General features: G+C 44.1%; 1 protein-coding gene across 1 annotated transcript in view; it reads right to left on the bottom strand.

The window, feature by feature from the left end:
- Positions 1–20,173, bottom strand: part of Akap6 (A-kinase anchoring protein 6) — a 441,797-nt gene that overhangs the window by 239,944 nt on the left and 181,680 nt on the right. Inside the window, 1 exon segment of the mRNA XM_052738516.1 lies at positions 9,717–11,483. Within this exon segment, the coding sequence (XP_052594476.1) occupies positions 9,717–11,483 (1,767 nt within the window).

The following is a 20,173-nucleotide window of genomic DNA, read 5'->3' as shown; positions in this document are numbered from 1 at the left end:
TTACTGTTCCATGCTTAAGGAGAAGAGACTAATTCACAGATGTCCTAAGCTTTAATTGGATTTTTTTTAAATGTGGGTCAGCAATATGGCTTAGTGGATAAAAGGTTGCTGTGTAAACCTGGTGACCTGCGTTCGATCCCCCAAAACCATGTCAAAAGCTGGAGGTGGTATCATCTCCATAATCACAGGGCTTGTCCAATGAGCTAGTAGGTGGAGACAGGAAAGTTACCAAAAGCATGTGGTCCAGCTAACCTGGAGTGCACAGAAGGGCAGAAAAAGAGAGAGACCCTGCCTCAGCAGAGCAGAAGGAGAGACTCCCAAAAGTAGTTGTCTGTCTTCTGATGTCAACAAATGCACTGTGGCCCTCTCTCTCTCCCTCTCTCCTCTCTCTCATTTCTTCCTTCCCTCCCTCCCTCCTCCTCTCCCCCTCTCTGACTATAGCCCTATCTCCTTCTCCTTCTCTCCAAATTTAAAAACGTCTTAAAAATGTAAACCTGAATGCCAAATGCATTTTGTTCCTGTAATCATATTTATACCTGAGGATGTTGCCAAACCATGGCCCTTCCATACTAAGTACACACACACACACACACACACACACACACACACACACGCCCCTTGATATTTTCATCTTCATGTTTAAATTTGTGAAGAGACCAGCGAGGAGAGAATCAGTTGTAGTGCATAGCATTGCCTCACAGTGGCGCTAAATCATCATTAATAGACTGTCAAGGCCCATAGCCAGCTCTGCAGAAACCGGAGTCTGCACAGATGCATTCCTCCTGGGTAACCAAGAAGGAATTTGTTTCTAATCTGCAGTTCTTCTCAACCAACCTTGAACAATGACCTTGACACGCTCAACAAATCTATCAGCAGTGTGAACGCACAGCCGATTTTCTCTCCTGGCATCGCTACAAATACACCACACTGAAGACTTGCTATTATCCTTGAAGAGAATTTTGCGGGCTTATCTTTTAAACTATTGTGCTGATTTAGAATTCTCAACTTGGATCACAGCCACAGCATCGGCATTTAAGATAATGCTCACTGTGTAACCTAACTTCATGTGGTCCTGGTGAACCATTCATTAAACCCTTACATTTCCCAGCCCCTGCATTTCAACTTGAAATCTGTAATTGGCTCTTTCTCCACTTTCTTATTTTAAAACAGACACAAAACACAACAAATTATCTTTATAGACACACAGTTATATAGTAACATAATCAGTCTACTAAAAAAAAATAAAAAACAACCTTAAAGGGTTATTTTCCAACTTAACTAGACAGTGCAGCTACTTAAAGAACTATAATAATTTTAAAAAATTATTATTGTGTGTATGTATGTGCCACAGCATGTGTCTAGGGGTCAGAGGACAGTTTGTGGAATCGATTCTCTCCATCCTCCTTTGGTGGGTCCCAGGGATCAAACTTGGGTCTCCAGACTTGCATGGCAAGCACCCTTAGCCCCTGAGCCATCTTGCCAGACCGACTTAAACAGTTTGTATGGCAGGAACCAACAGAGTCTGACTTAATTGCTCCGGGGTGGAGCCTGACATTGGGCTGTTGGGAATGTCCTCCAGTGTTTATAATGAGCAGCCACAGCTGAAAATCAGTGTGCTTAGAGGCATACCCCCAAACCAGGGCCAGATTAGTGTTTAGAAGCTACCAATCCTATGTGCCAAAAATCCTAAGCAATTTCCCGTCAAAGATGGCAGATTAGTGACTTGAAGCCAAATCTTTCCTAGGAATGTGTTTGTTGGGTCCTGTTTCAAAACCGCTCAAATTCAAATTTAAAAAATGGGAGATGTCACATAAAATGTAGGTTTCCTAGTTTTTTTTTTTTTAATTTCTTGCTATGCAAGGCCACATTCCCATGCAAATGTCATCTGAAACTAAGGGATGCTGCCTGTAGACATGTGGTGTAGCATCCGGTTGAATCAGTCCACCATCCCTCATTTGTACACCCTATACGACTTGTTTACATCAGCCACCTGGTCTCTCAGAGTCATTTTAGTTTGCAACCCTAGTCTAGAAGAAGTTTAAACTTAATGTAATCATTCATTCAGTTATTCATGCATTCATTAAACAGATTGATTTTGTTGCTTTGCTGTGCAAACATTTGGCATTCAAATTCCCTATCTGGTCCCTTTCCTTCTAACTTTTTTTTTTTTTAAAGATTTATTGAGTTATTATGTATACAGTGTTCTGTCTGCATGTATGCCTGCACAGCAGAAGAGGGCGCCAGATCTCATTATAGATGGTTGTTAGCCACCATGTGGTTGCTGGGAATTGAACTCAGGATTTCTGGAAAAGCAGCCAGTGCTCTTAACTTCTGAGCCATCTCTCCAGCCCTCCTTCTAACTTTAGAGCCCCCTCCTTTTAATAAGCTGTTCTAAACAGCAGCTACAGCAAGACGTTTCCTTTCCCGGTAATAATAACACACAGGTTCCTTTCCAGAAGCCCTTGTGATCTGGACCATCTGAGCAGAAGTAATGTATGAAACTTCCCCATCCAGAGAAGAAAGCTGGTTACCTCTCACGTTTTCTTTCTCAGAAGCTGGAGTTATCACTGGGTCCAGAAGAGTAAAGAGGCAGGAATGAGAGAAAGGATGGAAAGAAGAGAGCGAATACAGAGAGACACACAAGGGACGCTGGAACTGTGGGAGAAAGAAGCTAGCATAAGACAATGGCACACACCGAACAGGACAGCAGTGAGGAGCAGAACCCAGGGCTAGCATGCCCCTGTGCCTTCTTACTAGAGATGGCCACCAACACCTAAGAGTGTTCTCACTAACATGAGGACCCATGGATTGCTGTCAGTGTTTGCATGTGAAATGGCCCCCAGAGGCTCACGTACTTGAACATGGTCGCCAGCTGGTGGCTGCTTTGGTTGTGGAACTTTAAGGAGGTAGAGGCTTGCTGCAGGAAAGGAGTGTCTGGGGGTGGACTTTGAAGAGGATCCCACACATCCAGCTTCCAGTCTGCTCCCTCTTCTGCTGAGAGGTGAAAGGGAGCCCCGGTCACAAAGCTGCCCGCTGCCATGCCTTGCCTGCGATCATGGCCTGTGTCACACTTAACTACATGCTAAAACAAATGAATTCCCTTCTCTCAAGCTGCTTTGTCGGTATCTGGTCACAAAGACAATGAAAGACGCTAATCAAAGGCAGAGGAAAAATCTGGATGGCTAGCATCTGATGAACGGTTACATATGTCACTACATCTTTCTATAAACAAGGAGATGCAACTGTGTTTCAAACTGTGGGACTTATATGCGTGGGCAATACGAACAAAACCTGGACTTGTGCTAAGTGAATTAAGTCAGTCACACACGAAAACGATAGACATAGATCGTTCCATGTAGATGATGTGGCCAGAGTACTTAAAATCACAGGAAGGGACCCAGAAGGAACAGGGTTGTTTAAAGGCATAGAGCAATTGATCTCAACCTGTGGGTCAAGACCCCTTTGGGGTTGAACAATCCTCTCACAGGGGTTTTCTAAGACCATCAGAAAACATAGATATTTACATTATGATTCATGCAACAGAAAAATGATAGTTATGAAGTAGTAATGAAATAATTTTATGGTTGGGGGTCTCCACAACATGAGGAACTGTATAGAAAGGTCCCAGCGTTAGGAAGACTGAGAACCACTGGTCTAGAGTTTCAGGTTTACAGGAGGAAACAGCTCTGAAGAGCTGCTTCACCCAGCACTGCCGAATTGTGTATCTCAAATGGTTAAAAGGGCAAGTTTTGTTATGTGGTTTCCGGTAACCACAACAAAGGGAAAACAGAAAGGAGAGAAACAAAATGATTGTGTTATGATTGCTGCCGCCATCACGGTGCTGTCATGGATGTCTCAGCACACAACCAAAATGAAGTTTGGAAAGATGGGGCCTGCCTGTACCCACTTTACTGTGGGAAAACCATTGTTCAAACTGGTGCCACCTTAATCCACCTTCCTACATTCACAACACACGCAACCCGCCGCTTCCCAGCTCCATCTGTGAGAACAGGGACAGCGGCCTTTGTGCAGACATGACAACAATCTTATACAGCCCAGTTACAAAGAGCAAGCGCTGAACTAGTATTCATGGCACTGAACCCAAGATAATTTATGAGCAACGGCATCCCCAGCTGGCAGCGAAGTTCTTAAAACTGGTTTATAGTTGCCTTCCAGAACAAGCTATAACAACAGCTGAGCCATTTAACTATAGCCCAGATACCATAATCTGGTGTTTGAAGACATTTGTATGTGTGTGGAGAAATGGACCTACTGAACACATGCATGCGTCTATCAGTTTGGTGTCATTGACTCGAACTGAAGGGTGCATTTTCCAGGACAGTGTTATCCGGAGCCAGAGCCCCAGGATGTGAGAAGCAGACCTTGTACTGCTTCTCAGAGAACGCTTATCTGGACATCTTCAGTAGGGTGGTACCACCTAGTGTTCCATTCTGTAGCCCTCCTGGGAATTATTCAGCTATTACAATAGACCCAAGAATTTCCCACTTCAGATAAAAGGCTATTTTCCACACAGTCATTATGAAAAGCACCCACTGTCCATTTACTAACCCAGGAGTGCTTCTGTGGGCTTACTAAAGACTAAAAACCTATACATGTGATTGTTATCTGAAATCCTTGGCATTTAACTTTACCTCACAAACAAAACTAAGTCCCTTTACCTAGCATCTAAACTGGATTCCAGCCTTTATAGTTAGCAGCCCTGTGACCTTAGGCCCTCACAGTTAGCAGCTCTGTGACCTTAGGCCCTTATAGTTAGCAGCTCTGTGACCTTACAGCCCTGTGACTTTAGGCCCTTACAGTTAGCAGCCCTGTGTGTAAGGATTCTGTCCTTAAGTAGGTCACCTGCCTGCGACGGCGTCCCAGCCTAAAAAGCGAGAGGGCCCTCTGTGCGCCCTTTTCCCCCTCTTCTCTTTCTGCTCTCTCCCTCTCTCCCTCCCTATCTCTCCCCCCCCACTGGCAGCATGGCTGCCGTGGGCAGCGGCCAGCCATGAGCACCACCACTTAACCAACACTGTGACCTCAAGCCCTCACAGTTAGCAGCCCTGTGACCTCAGGCCCTCACAGTTAGCAGCCCTGTGACCTCAGGCCCTTACAGTCAGCAGCCCTGTGACCTCAGGCCCTCACAGTTGGCATCATTTGCACTTGGTCCTTGGATTTGTCGTCTGCAAAATGGGGCAGGTGTTCCATAGGGTCATTATATAATGGGACAGGTGTTGCATAGGGTCGTTCTATAATGGATAATGGGACAGGTGTTCCATAGGGTCATTATATAATGGCACAGGTGTTCCATAGGGCCATTATATAAAGGGACAGGTGTTCCATAGGGCCATTATATAAATTAAATAAAAGATCTACTGCAGAATCTGGCACATAACATATGCTATTCAGAAATGGTTTTCCATCTTTCTTCTTCAGTCAAGAGCAGAGGTCAGGGGCATTGCTCCACCAAGGGCCAGAGAGGAAATGCTTCATTCTTTTCATGGTATTTTCTGTCACAATTCCTCAAGTCTATCATCTCGGAGCAAAATCATCCACAGACCGCCCCCCCCCCCAAAAAAAAAGCATGACCGTGTTCCCATAAAACATTACAAACAGGCTGGGAATAACTGAGTGGTAGAGTGTAGTATGTATGAGGTCCCAGGTCTAGTTACTCAGGACTTCAAAGAAGAAATGGAACAATATAGCAAACCAACAAACTAAACATAAGGAATAACCAGGCTTGGGCTAGAATCCCCTTTAGGCTAGAACGTGTACACTCATGTTAGTTACAGCACATAGGTCCAGACCTTCTGCTAGGCTAGTTTTTAAACCCAAGTTAAAGAGCATGTGTTTTAGGCACTTCCTTCACTAATGTCTCTTCATTATTTTTATTCTATTTCATGCATTTATCAGAAAAAAATCTGCTGAAGTGGCTTGATTAAACTTTTCACTTTTAATTTAATGTTGAAAGATCACAGGGTGGTGGGCACTCAAATCTGAAACTATCCATCAACTTGTCTGTCCCATAGATTCTTGGTAAATCATGGTTGAGAAAAATCCCCTCAAGCTTTCTGTGAAGAGCAGGAAATAATAATAACTAGAAAGGAGCTTCTGTGTGCAAAGAAGGAAAGGTTGCAACTTGATTCCAGGTTTTTGAAATATTACTTAACAAATATGTCTGTTCTTGCTTCCGTATGAACAAGCATGTCTTGAAGGACCTAAGCCTCTAGATAACAATTTCCTCAGGGCAGGTCAGAACCCAAGACAGGGTATTGGGCTGGAGGGAGAGATAATGGGTATTTCTTTAATGTCTGTGTTCTTCAACCATGTAAATACACTGTCTGTTAAAAAATGGGTTTCAAAAATGGACAGCGAAAAGCCCATGAGGCCTCAGCCTTACACAAAGAACTACTGTCAAGTGAGTAAAACTGGGATCAACAACAATCAGTGAGAAAAGAGGTTATGAATTGAGGGAGAGTGGGAAGGGGTGTATGGAAGGGTTTGGAGCAGGGGACAGACAGGGAGAAATATAATTAAGTCACAATCTGAAAGATAAATAAACAAAACAAAAAATGGGTCTCAAAAAAGCAAGAAAAGAAAGTACACTAAAAAGAAAATTTTCCTATTAATAAAATTGGCATCAATGTGGTGATATTTTATTTGTGCTCTAATAAATAAAGCTCACTTGGAGATCAGAGGAAAAAGCCAGCCACTATATTAAACATAGAAGTCAGGCAATGGTAACAAATATCTTTAATCCTAACATTCAGGAGGCAGAGTTTCATCTGGATCTCTGTGAGTTCAAGGCCACACTGGGAACAGAGCCAGGTGTGGTGGCACACGCCTTTAATCCCAGCACTAGTTAACCATAGAGGTCTAGAGGTCTGTACAGACAGACAGGAAGTGATAGAGTTGGGCAGGAAGAGGAAGTGATGTAGCTGGGCAGAGAGAGGAAGTGAGATGGCAGAACACAGAAAGGTTTATATGTGGCTCTCTCTGGGGCTGAGGATTTTCCTAGGGTAAGAACTTGTGACTGTGGCTTATTCTATTCCTCAGATCTCTCAATTTTCATCCAATTTTCTGGCTTCAGGTTTTTTTATTAATAAGACTGTTTAGCAATTCGTCTTACACATAAAGACACAGAGGAACCTGAGATACTAGGTACCAAATGCAGGTGAAGTTCTCCTGGGGAATCCGATCACAGATCACAGTCTACTCAGTGCCTCCTATTAATGGGCCATTTACATGCCTTCTGCTTTCTGCTTTGTGAGGCTCAGAGGAGACAGGTGGAAAGCTGAGTGGCAGTGGGAAGTGGCCCCAGAAGCTTTGGTGGCTGAGCAAGACCTAGAATTAGTTTGCTAGGCCACCTTCACTTCTGTGACAGGACCCCTTCCCACTCTGCATCACAGCAGCCCCTAAAATTGACGTCATACTGGTCACCACCACAGGTGCCATAGTTTCTCTTATCGCTAATCAAACCTTCCGGAAAGGTGCCTGGAAGCCACAGCATACATTGCTCAGGTACATACACTGCTTTGCATACAAGTCCTACCTTTGGACTGACTGCTCTGAGCAAGTTTCTTTACCACATCCTGAGCAAACTCTGAAGTAATTCTTGTCCCCTGGGCCATCAGGAGAGCAAGACCTGTAACGCACATAGCGCAGATCCAAACACAGTATAAGAGGTTAAGACACTAGTTATTATGGGCTGCATTTCCTACTCTTGCTTCCTCCTAATGGCTTTGGGGTGGTCTTCAGGGCCTTGCAGAAACAAGGTCTAGCTAGTCTAGTGTGAAAACTTCCACTTTCTGATCAGAGACTCTCCAGCTAGGATAGCTTTGAGCGCTGTGCGCATCTTCATGTCCAAGTCCATCCTCGTTCTGAGCCCTGCAGCTGAGTTTATGCTTCCTGTCCTTCTATGGTCTAAATCCCGCATGCCACTCAATGCTCTACACAAGGGTTAGGACTTCATGAGAATTTCCAGTGACACATCTTCTCCACCTACTGTGTACAGCATTCCCATGCAACAATATGGATAACTGCTCTTAAAATATGGGAGGGGCATAAGAACACATAGTCAGTAGTGTGGGCTCCGGAGAAAATTGCCTGGTGTCTCTCAGTCCCAGTCTCCTCTTCTATATTATCTGAATGAATTAACCCCATTTGTAATTAATGTTAATATTGTGATGAGGATTGGACACATAAATACTTCAGGTAACAATTATTTAAAACATTACTATTATATATTTATGCTAATTTTATTTTTATGAGCTTGGCTTTTTTTTCTATAGATTATTCTGTCCATATGTGACATTCAACAGTACCTAGCCTTATAGTGATCCTTGAACGGTATGTTCATCAATGAACATACATAAAACGATGAGGGGGTGCCTGAGTAGACCCAGGGGTTACAGAATAGTCTCTGTGAAATCTGGATAGCGCTGAAACTTGTTCCCCTCCCCTACTGAAATTTCCCTGTAGGATAGACAGTCCAGTCTCTCTCACACTGCAACAGTAAAAACAGCTGAGGAGCCAGGCAGTGGTGGTGCATGCCTTCAATCCCAGCACTCGGGAGGCAGAGCCATGCGGATCTCTGTGAGTTCGAGGCCAGCCTAGTCTACAGAGCGAGATCCAGGACAGGCACCAAAACTACACAGAGAAACCCTGTCTCAAAAAAACAAAAAGACAAAAAATAAAACAAAACAAACAAACAAAAAACAGCTGAAGAACCAAGAGATACAGATTTGCAACTTAGCTTTCCAAGCAAAAGTGTCCATCAGTTGGTATGACTGTCAACCCAACTAGTTTAGCTTGTAGACCTAACATAGGCTCACCAAGCTGTTTCCATCGATAAAGAGAAGTGATCACACATGAGCTCTTTGTATGATGGGTGGAATGGGTTTAAAAGTGTACCTGGAAGATTTTTACCCACAATAAAGTGCTGGACAAATTTTGCAAGGTATGGACATTTATACGTCAAAGAAAAAAATAAATAATGATCAAATTAACTGGATCTGTTTCCAACAGAGTTCTAGAGAAAGTGAATCCTTTTGGTCTAGATGTCTCTTAAAGAATAAAATCATAACTTATATTGTGTAGTTCTGAGGTCTGTCTTCAAAGGCTCTATCACATCCAATAATTCCTTCCAAAAGTACAAATTTACCCAAAATTAAATGTCTTTTCCCATGTCCCCTGAGTAGCGCATGTGAGAGATGGCTTAGAAATGATCCAGAGGTCCCCAAAAAGGAAGAGGAGTGGGAAAAATACCAGTGGCGGCCAGGAGGTTGGACATACTTGGTCTTTTCAACGGGAGCTATTGGAGAAGTGTGAGCCATTCTAGGGCTAAGAAAAGAGATTTAAAAGTGCTGAAGGTAACTGTGACATCCATCCGGAGGACCGTGTGTGTAGCTACTGTTAGAAGCTGTTTCCCACCAATGGTGTGAGTCCACCATTCATCGGGGACCTTGCTCAGTGTGAGCAGCACCGACAGGATTCTACAGCAGGAGGTGACTTGCACTGACAAGGCCCTCGGGATGCACAGAATGTCAAAATGTGGGGGTCACCTATCTTTTCCATGTCTTTCTTTGACAACGAATATGAAGTTCAATTTTAAAACTGTTAACGTATTTGAGAATGGAGTAGGGGGGAGGTGAATGTTCCCCCAGCATCATTTCTAAAACTCAGGCAAGACTTGACTGGATTAAATCTAACCTTACCTCTATCCTTTCCCATATGGCTTCATAGTTGTCTTGGTGTTGAATATCTTGCATTAGTTTCTGGATTAAAGCTGACTTTGTAGCAGAATGCCTCTCATGCTTCTCTGAGGACGAGGGCCTCTCTGATTTCTCATCCGCGTATTTTCTCACGCCGGAGAGGGGCACACATAAGTCCTCGTCGGAAAGAATGTCACTCAGGGGCCCAGATTCAATGCTCTCCCCGAGAGAAGAAGCTATGTCACTTGATGAGCTCGGGGACACCCGGCCTAGCCTTGTGTGTGTTTTCTGGCTGTGGTATGTTGGATAGATTTCGGAATCGGAATTCATTTCCGACAGTTCCCAGTCGTCGATGTTCTGGATGGCCTCCCCTCTGGGTTTCGGAGGCAGAAGCTTGGTGAGATTTTCCAGCTTCAGAGCCAACACCTCTGTCTGTTTCAGGTGAGATGGCAACGCCAGGTATTCATCAGAGCCGTACCAGGCCTCCACCCCCTGACCGTTCTGGGTGATGTCACTCGGAGCAGGGGAGCCATCTTTTCGGCTTTCACTCTGTGAAAGAAGAGGAACTGGAGACAGAGATGTGATGTTGTCTGAGCCAACAGAGGACTCGCTGCTGTGACTGCAAGGGTGTGAGCTGGAAGCCTTCGACGGCCCTGGCGAGTGCCCGCTCCAGTTTCTCTGATGGCGCCGCTCATCTGAGGATGCGGACGCCGAATCCGTTTCTGGTCTCACTGCGTCTTTAGGAGCCCCAGAAGGCACCGTGCTCGGCACTGCTGAGCCCCTGGTGATTTCGGCTTGCTTTCCCGAACCAGTTCCTCGTTTAGGTGTTCGGCACTGGGGCCCCTCCGCCGAGGTCTTGTGGGGCTTTTTCAGCCGACATTTCTCTATGTGGCAGTCAGTAAGCCTTCCCAAGCTGGAAGACATCTCTTTGATGTGACTTCTGACTAGGCTTTCAATATTGCCAATCCCCACCTTGTGCAAACATTCATAGGACTGGCTGGCCGCAGAGGAGCTGCTGGGGTAGGAAGACTGTAACACTAAACAGAGCTTGGATCTGTCCAGGGGGTCCACCAGGGAAGGAGTGCTTCTGCTCAGCTCTGGCTTCAGATCCACCATCTGCCTCCTGCCGTCACTGCCCTTCCGCTCACTCGCACGAGTTTCTTTCAGAAAAAGCCCTCTTTTGGGCAATGTGGGCTGTGTGGGAGAGTCCTCGTTATAATTAAAGCAATCGCGGATGGATCTCTTGGGTGTTGTAGTTTCACAAGGAGCAGGCTGGTTTTTCTTTGCGCCGAGCTGTGGGGAGGAGCTAGGGTCTTGCTTTGCCGTCTCTGAAGGGTGTTCAGCAGCGTTTGTCAGGGCGTCCCCTAAGGAAGGCATCCCAGATGTTGTTTCCGGTTGCTCCCCAGCTGCCAAAGCACTGTGTTCCTCCTGCCCACCTTTGCTCTCTTCTGAAAGAGACACTTGAGGTGACTCCTCGTTGGCCGCCTCACAGTCAGAAGGGACAGGGTCAGTGGCCACTGTGAGCAACCCAACACTTCGGATGAGCTCCGGGAACTCCTTTTCCATCTCACTATAGCTCCAGGAGTCAAAAGGTTTGGCTTTGGTCTGGCTAGTGGTTATATCACCCAGGCCACCAAGCAGATCCTCACTTGGACTGTAGTCGGACAGTTCAAACGCAGTAATGCCACAATCCAGAGATAAGTAATTTTGAGAGCATTTGATCGTTAACTGCCCAGAGTCGTCCACTTCTGTGAGAGAATCAAGCCGGCCCTGAAACACACAAGAGCAATGATTTCAATGAGCGCCACGCGGGTTACACTTGACAACTGTATTCCACATGAAACCCGAATCCGTTTCAGTTGCTCTGAACTGACCCATAGAAGGGCACACTAACCACATACCACACTGCTTTATATACGGTATCCGCCTTCTAATCCAAAACTTAACGTGAGGCATGGAGCCATAGGGATGGTGGAGACCACCCGCCAACTTCCCATTGTGTCTTTTCTTTTTAAAACAGGGCTGTAATAGTTTCCCAAGCACTTCAGGTTCTGTGTGTTGCTTGTGGCTCTGGAGACTGGACTAGGACGCTGCCCGTTCTAGAAAAGTGTCCCACGATTCCCCTGCCGTGCTCTGTCCCCTGATGTCTTTTCACTCCCCCTTGTGGTGTTGCTGGTCCTGGCCTCGAACTCCCACCGCAACGGTCAGGCTTTAACTTTCGATCTTTCTGCTGTAAGCCTCCCGAAGAGCTAGGATTACAGACCTAAACTGCCAGACTTGTCTTCATAAGCATTTTTTTAAAAACTCAAACCTTAAGTAAAAAGCACAATTCTGATGAAGAAAGTAACACGAAAGTCAAATCTTCATAAACATCTCAGGGGTTTTGTTTTGTTTGATTGTTTATGCTATCACTCCGGCACCCACCACAAGAACTATTTTAAGTAGAATAATAATTGTGTTAATCCAGTCATGTTAAATATTCACAAAGCTCAGGAAAGTGAACTACTGAGCTTTGTTATGTTTTTAAAAACATAACAGAGACTGTTTAAGACCAGTTTCTATCTGGCCCCACCTTTTAAAGTTATACAGAGAGAAAATTAGTGACTGTTCAAAGCTCATCGCCTCTGCCCCCTCTCCTCTTCTGCATCATCCCCCTGCCCCTGCTGCTCCCAACACTGCGTGTTAATTGCTAACTGCCCTTCTTGCTATTATCTATGATTCCAAGTGGTCCAATAGGATTTGAAATTCTTCCACACTAATAATAGCCCTATAAGTATTGTTTGCTCTTTAATCGTGTAATTGAGGTCTTTGTCACATTGCTAATGTAGTTTCTATATCATATGATGATGTAGGATACAAACTGGATTCTGCTTACCAAGCCGAAGGACAGCCTGGTCTACCTTTCATAGGAAGGAAAGGGGGTGAAGGTGATCCCTGTTCTCTCGGCAAGGGGACTGGAGTGAAGACCCTAACACCAGACCCCCATCTAACTGCTAGACCAGTGTCCCTTCAGCCAGGTCATCCCAAGAACTGACCGCCTCATGACTTACACAGGGTTTTATTATTCGAGTATCCATTTTGTCTCTGGAATGTTCTCTCCCTTCACTTATTCTCCTTGTATCTGTCTCCCAGTCCCAACACTCTTACTCTACAATATCCAGATAAGCCAAATAATTATAGTAAACGACCTTTCCTAAGCCCGGGCTTCCTCATTCCAAAGTGGGGATGGCTGGTTCCTATTATCGCTTCTTCATTTAACCCTGACCACTTTCTTCTGAGATCTGCACTACTGTCCTTGTTTATATTACATCAGAAAGAAGAAAATAAGTCACTATGGCCTCACGACTAAGGACCAGCCTAGGTCTTGGACTAAGCCTCTCTGACCTGAAGCCAAATTCTGGCCTTGACTATTGCTTTAAACTGACATGCCTGCTAGCTTGTGTCCCATGAAGTCTACTGAGGAGGAAGCAAGCGTAAGTTACCTCTAATACCAAAGTACCCTGAACAAGGGATGAAGATTAACCTCCAACCTCAGCAGAAACGAGCTAAGCGCAGTTGTGTGACTTGGAGGCTTCCTGCCAGAAACCCAAACCACCCAGGGAAGAGTCAGACAAATAAAAGTTACGGTTTGCAACTTTCAAGAGAATAATAGTGAGATTCCCAATTTAAAAGGAGATTTTACTTTTCTAATTGTTTGATTTGGCTGCCATTACTTAGGAGTTTCTCCTTTATAAAGATACTATTTATATTTTCATATAAAAGAGTTTAATTGGAGTTACCCTACATAGGGGATAATGCTCCTCTCAGGAACTATAGTTTGCCAAATAAAAAGCCCAGTGCCAGATATGGGATACCTAAACCCAAGATGTTGGTCAGAGGTGTCCTGACCCCAGAACAACACAAATGGGACATCCATATCACCCTCTCGCTGAGGTTCAGGGACCACTGTAGAAGAGAAGGGCAGAAAGATTGAAAGAGCCAGAGGTCAGGGGAGACTGGAGGAAAACACATTCTTACAGACATGCCAGGACCACTCATTCATGAACTCACAACAGCTGAGAATCCCTGCACAACACCCACACATCTGTGCATCCCTGCACAACACACCAGCACATCTGTGCATCCCTGCACAACACCCACATATCTGTGCATCCCTGTACAACACCTGCACATCTGTGCATCCCTGTACAACACCCACACATCTGTGCATCCCTCAACAACACCCACACATCTGTGCATCCCTGCATAACATCCATACACCTGTACATTCCTGCACAACACCCGCATATCTGTGCATCCCTGTACAACACCTGCACATCTGTGCATCCCTGTACAATACCCACACATCTGTGCATCCTTGAACAACACCCACACATCTGTGCATCCCTGCACAACACCAGCACATCTGTGCATCCCTGCATAGCATCCTCATATCTGTGCATCCCTGTACAACACCCGCACATCTGTGCATCCCTGCATAACATACACATGTCTGTGCATCCCTGTACAATACCCACACATCTGTGCATCCCTGTACAACACCTGCACATCTGTACATCCCTGTACAACACCCGCACATCTGTACATCTCTGCACAACACCCGCACATCTTTACATCCCTGCACAACACCCGCACATCTGTACATCGCTGCACAACATCTGCACATCTGTGCATCCCTGCACAACATCTGTGCATCTGTGTATCCCTGTACAACATCTGCACAAGATCAGTCAATATTCTAGCAAGGAGTGGGGAGGACTCATAGGTCCTCACCCCTAGCTAAGGAGCTATTGACAGTTGATGGCTTCTGGGAAAGGAAAAAAAATCATTTTTCTTCAAGGGTATGGCCTCCAGTAGGCTGACCATGCTCGAGTGGATGGCCCCATACCCAGGAGCATACAGTCAGCACAAATTGGACTTGATGGATTTATTTTTAGAGAGACAGAACAAGAAGTTGAAGGGATGAGGAGTGTGAATCTGGTAGGAGTTAAAGGGGAAGTGGGGGTTGAATATGTTCAAAATATAGTGTATGTAATTCTCAAATAATTAATACAATATTATATTAAAAAGCTATTAAAATTATGGTTATGTTACTAAGCCATTCCATAAGGTCTTTAAAAATATCAACTAGTAGAAATTTGGAATATTAATTTCTATTGTTTTTATCATAGTCACTGTCGTATAAGTCTTACATGAGTTTAAAAAGTACTAAAGAAAGGTATTGTTATGATGAATAAATTTCAGAGTTCAGGCAATAACTAGATATTGAAAGTGTCAGCCACCTGCTTTTGCACAAACAGGGAAGGCCAGGACTATATTTAGTCTTCAAAATCTTGAGCAGTAGATGTTCAATAAATAATTGGACATGAATGTTAAAAAATATATAAAATAAATAAATAAATGGCTGCATCTCAGAGAACAGAGTATGAAATCTTTGTAAAACTTCGGGGATCACCAGCCTGTAGCTTGAGTTTTCCTGCCTGGCCCACAGTCAGGGCAAATCTCTCTCACCTGCCAGTCCCACAGCCGCTCAGACCCGACCAAGTAAACACAGAGACTTATATTGGTTACAAACTGTATGGCCGTGGCAGACTTCTTGCTAACTGTTCTTACAGCTTAAATTAATCCATTTCTATTAATCTATACCTTGCCACATGGCTCGTGGCTTACCGGCATCTTCACATGCTGTTTCTCATCATGGTGGCGGCTGGCAGTGTCTCTCTGACTCAGCCTTCCACTTCCCATCTTTATTCTCCTCCTTGTCCCGCCTATACTTCCTGCCTAGCCAATGGCCAATCAGTGTTTTATTTATTGACCAACCAGCAACACATTTGCCATCCAGAACATCCCACAGCACCAGCCAGATGCTGGTTTGATTTAAAAAGTATTCAAAAGCATTCATATTATTATTACTATTATTACTGAATTTTTAAATGTGAAAAAATTCATCCCTCAAAGAGCAAAAAAATTCAACAAGCAGAGAAGGGACAGGGAACATGATCCAGTGGTAGGATGCTAGCTAAAGTTCTTGAAGACCTGGACTTAATCCCCAGCTTTGGAGTCAGGGGCGTGGGAGGCTGAACAACGGAACAATAAAACCAGTGTAGGTTTTCACTACGCAGTGGCTTTTTGGGGGTGGTGGTGCAGGGGTCGGTCAAGTTGGGGATTGAACCAATGGCCTGGTACCTGTTTGGCCATTGCTAGGTATATTGCTCTATACTGTTGACCCTACAGAGGCAATATCGAAAAAAAGGTTCCCGAAGTTTCTCATAGCAAATGACTGGTGAGTTCCATTATTTAAAATACTGCTTAGGAAGAGTCACACATTTAGTCCTGCCAGCTCCTTCCACACCACCTCCCAGACATTTTGCTGCCATATGTAAGCAGCAAGTCTCGCACAGCTATGGAACCAAGGGGTGATGAGGATGTGGTGGTTTTCCCACCGTTAGACCCCAGAAGTATCACATATACTGTTGGTCCTGAGGACTGTGTCAGCACTGCCTAGCAATGTCTCTCCTCAGAGACACCCTCACATTAGGAGGCTGCTCTTGAATGAAGGATGCATTGTACGTAGGTGGTAATTTATTCGCTTTATTACTGGCTTTGGTCTTATCAACTTCAAGGAAAGCTGCCTTGCTTCTTTTCTAATTTGAACAGAGATCATGCTTTGTTCCTTACCTGTGATTAAGTTAACTGAGGCTCACAGGCTCTTACGTCTTTTTTTTTTTCAGTACTATATTATAGTTCGTCAGCAACTGGAGATGGGACAGTCATAACCTAGAAGCTCTTCCCCTGTTAAAATGTCCAACTGGTATATCAGCGTCCTTGGCTGCCCAGCGCCCATTTCTTTTGTCCCCAATTCAACGCTGCCACGCCTCTCTTCCCCAGATCCTATAATCTTGCTACACCATGTTCCGTATGTTTTTATCACTGTCATACAAAATCATGGTCCTCTTACCAACATGCCACCTACCTACCCCCACCCCTGCCCTCAGACCGATGGACTGAACTCTTTCGGATCCTTTCCTCTTTACCACTGGAGACTCCGATTCAGAATGAGTCCCTGAGAGCGGCAGCGGACTAGAAAGAGTGGGTATGATAAGGAAAAATTAAACAAACTCCATTCTGATGAATGGTGGGAAGATGCACAAAAATCTTTCAACATTATTTGACTCCATAATAATTCTTAAGAATTTTTGTTTTCTGTAGGCTGAAATTTTAAATCAAATAATCACTACGATTAACTCCCAGTTAACCTACCTAAAGTAAAACCCCCTTGTTCTGCACCAAAACACACGGTTATCTGCTTTGTCTTAAGTTGTTGAATTTAACTCTGCAGATATGTACATACAGTGGTACAACCTGCATGCTGTGGGTGGGAGAGCTGGGCCTTCTGCAGCTCACAGGCTAGTAGAGCTTTGTCTTGATAGAAGCTAGCTGGTGACAGGTGACAGGTGCCAGGGCAGGAATAAGCAAATGTCATGCTGTGAACGTTCTGGAAGAAGGTGTCTCACAGAGAAGGAAGTATCTTATAGTGTACTTACTACGTCATCTGGCACATAGGAACTTCTCACTCATGTTTGCTGTAGTGTTGGCATTACTAAGAACTATTAATCATGACTTACATAAAATTACCTCTTCCACCTTGAGCCCTCTCACCCCTAAGATGGATAGAATGATAACACCTCTAAAAATGAAGACAACGGTGCCCACCCTGGCTACCACCTAAAATTATGCAGATCAACATTATGAAGGTGACTGGTAATGTTTACTCATAATTCTATGCCTGGTGCCTTTTACATACTAGGAAATGAATAAAAGCGGGAAGAATGTGGAGGAGAAGGGAGAAAGGGGGGGAGAGAGGAAGGGATCATTAAGCTAGAAATCAGTTGAAAACTGCTTTGGTTTGATTCAGTTCAATGATTCCTAGGCCTGTGTATTTAAGCGGCCACTTCGCTTTTTTTCAGTTCCATTTTCTTATCTATAAAATGAAACTATTTGCCCCTTGCCTTCCTTGCTGAATGGAACAAATGATCAAGCACTTGTGCCAGAATCTAGGGTACAGAACATTCAGAGAGTACACACACTCCGTGTGTGTTCCATTGTACAATTTGAGCTCTGCTTCAAAGTGTTTTGGTTTTTATGCATTGGTTGGGTTCTTGGTTTGTTTTATTTTAGCCACATACCTGCCATTTTGTTTATTTTTGGTCTGCTCAATATTTAAATAAAGGATGAAACTCATATACTTTGCATTGTCAAGGAGAGAAATTAGAAGAACTTGCCACTCTCTCATGTTCCAAACTCACTCTTCCACGTGGCTCTGAAATTCAAATGAATTCTGAAAACGAATCCCCTTCTATGAATGGGCATCTGCTGCTCTAGTGTATCAGTGCTTCATTTCATTGTGTATAGTTTTACGATTTCATTTTCATTCTGCAAATCTCCCACCACTGAACGCGTTCTGTGAATGTGATCTGAATTCCCGACCCTTCTCCCAGTTCTGGCGTGCTGGCAAAAACAGGAACATCTCTGGGTTCTCTGCAGTAATGTGAGAGTCAGGAACAAAGAGGACCAGAAAGGGTTCCCGCAGGACGAGAGCAGCCAGAACCTGACCCACAGCAGACACCCACAAAGCAGTGCGGGAAGGCCACCGTTCCTCTACCCTTCGAACAGTGTATTTATCTCTCTCTGCAATAATTCTACAACTAGCCTCAAAAATAAAAATGCACCAAGCTGCTTCCAATGAAATGTAGAAATACATTTTTAGTTCTTCTTGTAAGAATCACAATGGACACTAATTGATGTAAGATTATGACATTGCCAGGAAAACGTTAGCGATTATCAATTAGCTTCATCGGCTTTCCCCCATTTTGTGTGTGTGTTTCCATTTCATGAATGCTATAAGATTAAAAGCAAAATAGAATCCATAAAACAATAGGAAAAAATCCCAGAGCACTGCTGTATCTTCAAATTCCTATCACAAAAATCTGGTGATCAACTAAATCATAGTTAATAAATCAATTTATAAAATGAGTTTCTTTGAGTCAATTTTCATGTTCCTTCCAGCAGCAGACAGAGGCAGATTTGAAGAAAGATCTCTTTAGAATGTAGACAAGTATCCCTCATCCCTGATTTCCGTCAGCATGCATGTTCAGAGGTGGTCGTTTATAGGATAGATGGTCCACTGGAGCTTGTAGTCTCTCTCACAGTCATGAGAGTGGCCCCCGAGAGCCTCTGGGGCTTGGGAAGCAATGGCCTCTGAAAGCCAACACAGCCCCCCACTTTCACAACAGGGTTCCAACAGCAAGCAGTGCTAACCACAAGTGGAGACTGGCAGACTTAGGGGAGAAGAAAGCAGATTTTGACTCCCACAGACTTCTAAACCAGCCCTGATTTTCTACAATGGCACCTTTATTTTGAATACACAAAATCAGTAGAAGCACATCATGTATAAAAATAGGTGCAGATTTGTTTCGTGGTGTTGATAATTCAACAGCCACTGAAACACTAATAAATTAGTGAATTCTACAACACTTGCTATGAAGCTCCTTAATCTTACAAGAGCTTTATAAACTTGAAAAATGTTTTCCAAAAAAGTAATAACAAAGTACTAAACTAGGTATCAAGGGCCATAGAACTATAAAGACAACAAACACCACCGATCAGTCCATGGTTTCTACATCTGTGTCTACCGCTGTAGAAATACTCCTTGAATACATGTCAGTTATATTTGAGAATGAGAGAGTTAATTTGCATTAAATCAGGTGCCCCTGTTGGGAATTTGTTGTTGCTGTTTTTCTGTTTCAGCAATGGGGACTAAACTTGGGGTCTTGGGCACGGTGGATAAGCACCAACTACTTCCCAGTCTATGTCCACTCTTAAGTTGTTCATAGAGAATAACAACGAACTATTTAAAGGACTCACAAAACACACCAGAAAAATAAAGCGAGCTGATTGGATAGCATTCTAATAGCCCCTGTTTGATTTGCTACGTCCAGATTGGTTCTCTACAGGAGGAAGCTAACCATGAAGGCTCCCTCAGAAAACAATGTTTTTGTCCACAAACTAAGATCCAGTTCTCTTACCACGGCCTTAGAAGTTTATTTTTATAACCCGACCCCTGCCTTTTCTATTGGACTCCTTATAAATCCCACTTTCAGTCCCCCAGCCTTTGTCTTAATCCCACCTCTTTTGCTTCCGCATTAGGCCCTGCCAACCCCTCTGTCTTGGACAGTTTCTGTCTCTTTACCTGTCTAATCCTGCCTCACCTCCTGGGCATGGATTAGACTCACTTCTGGAAAACCTTTCTTACGTATATTGGATGCTTCTTTCTCTGACATCCTACTGCATCCCACAGACTTATGACAGTTTGGCCTTAGCATTTGCCCATTTCTCTCCATCCCCTACTAGATTCAAATCTCCCCACAAGCAGAGATGGTTTATTTGGGGAGTGGGGGTAT

Source organism: Peromyscus californicus, unplaced genomic scaffold (assembly GCF_007827085.1).
Source record: "Peromyscus californicus insignis strain IS unplaced genomic scaffold, ASM782708v3 Scaffold_15__1_contigs__length_86483966, whole genome shotgun sequence".
In the NCBI taxonomy this organism is placed as follows: domain Eukaryota; kingdom Metazoa; phylum Chordata; class Mammalia; order Rodentia; family Cricetidae; genus Peromyscus; species Peromyscus californicus.
This window is presented reverse-complemented; position numbering and strand designations above follow the sequence as displayed.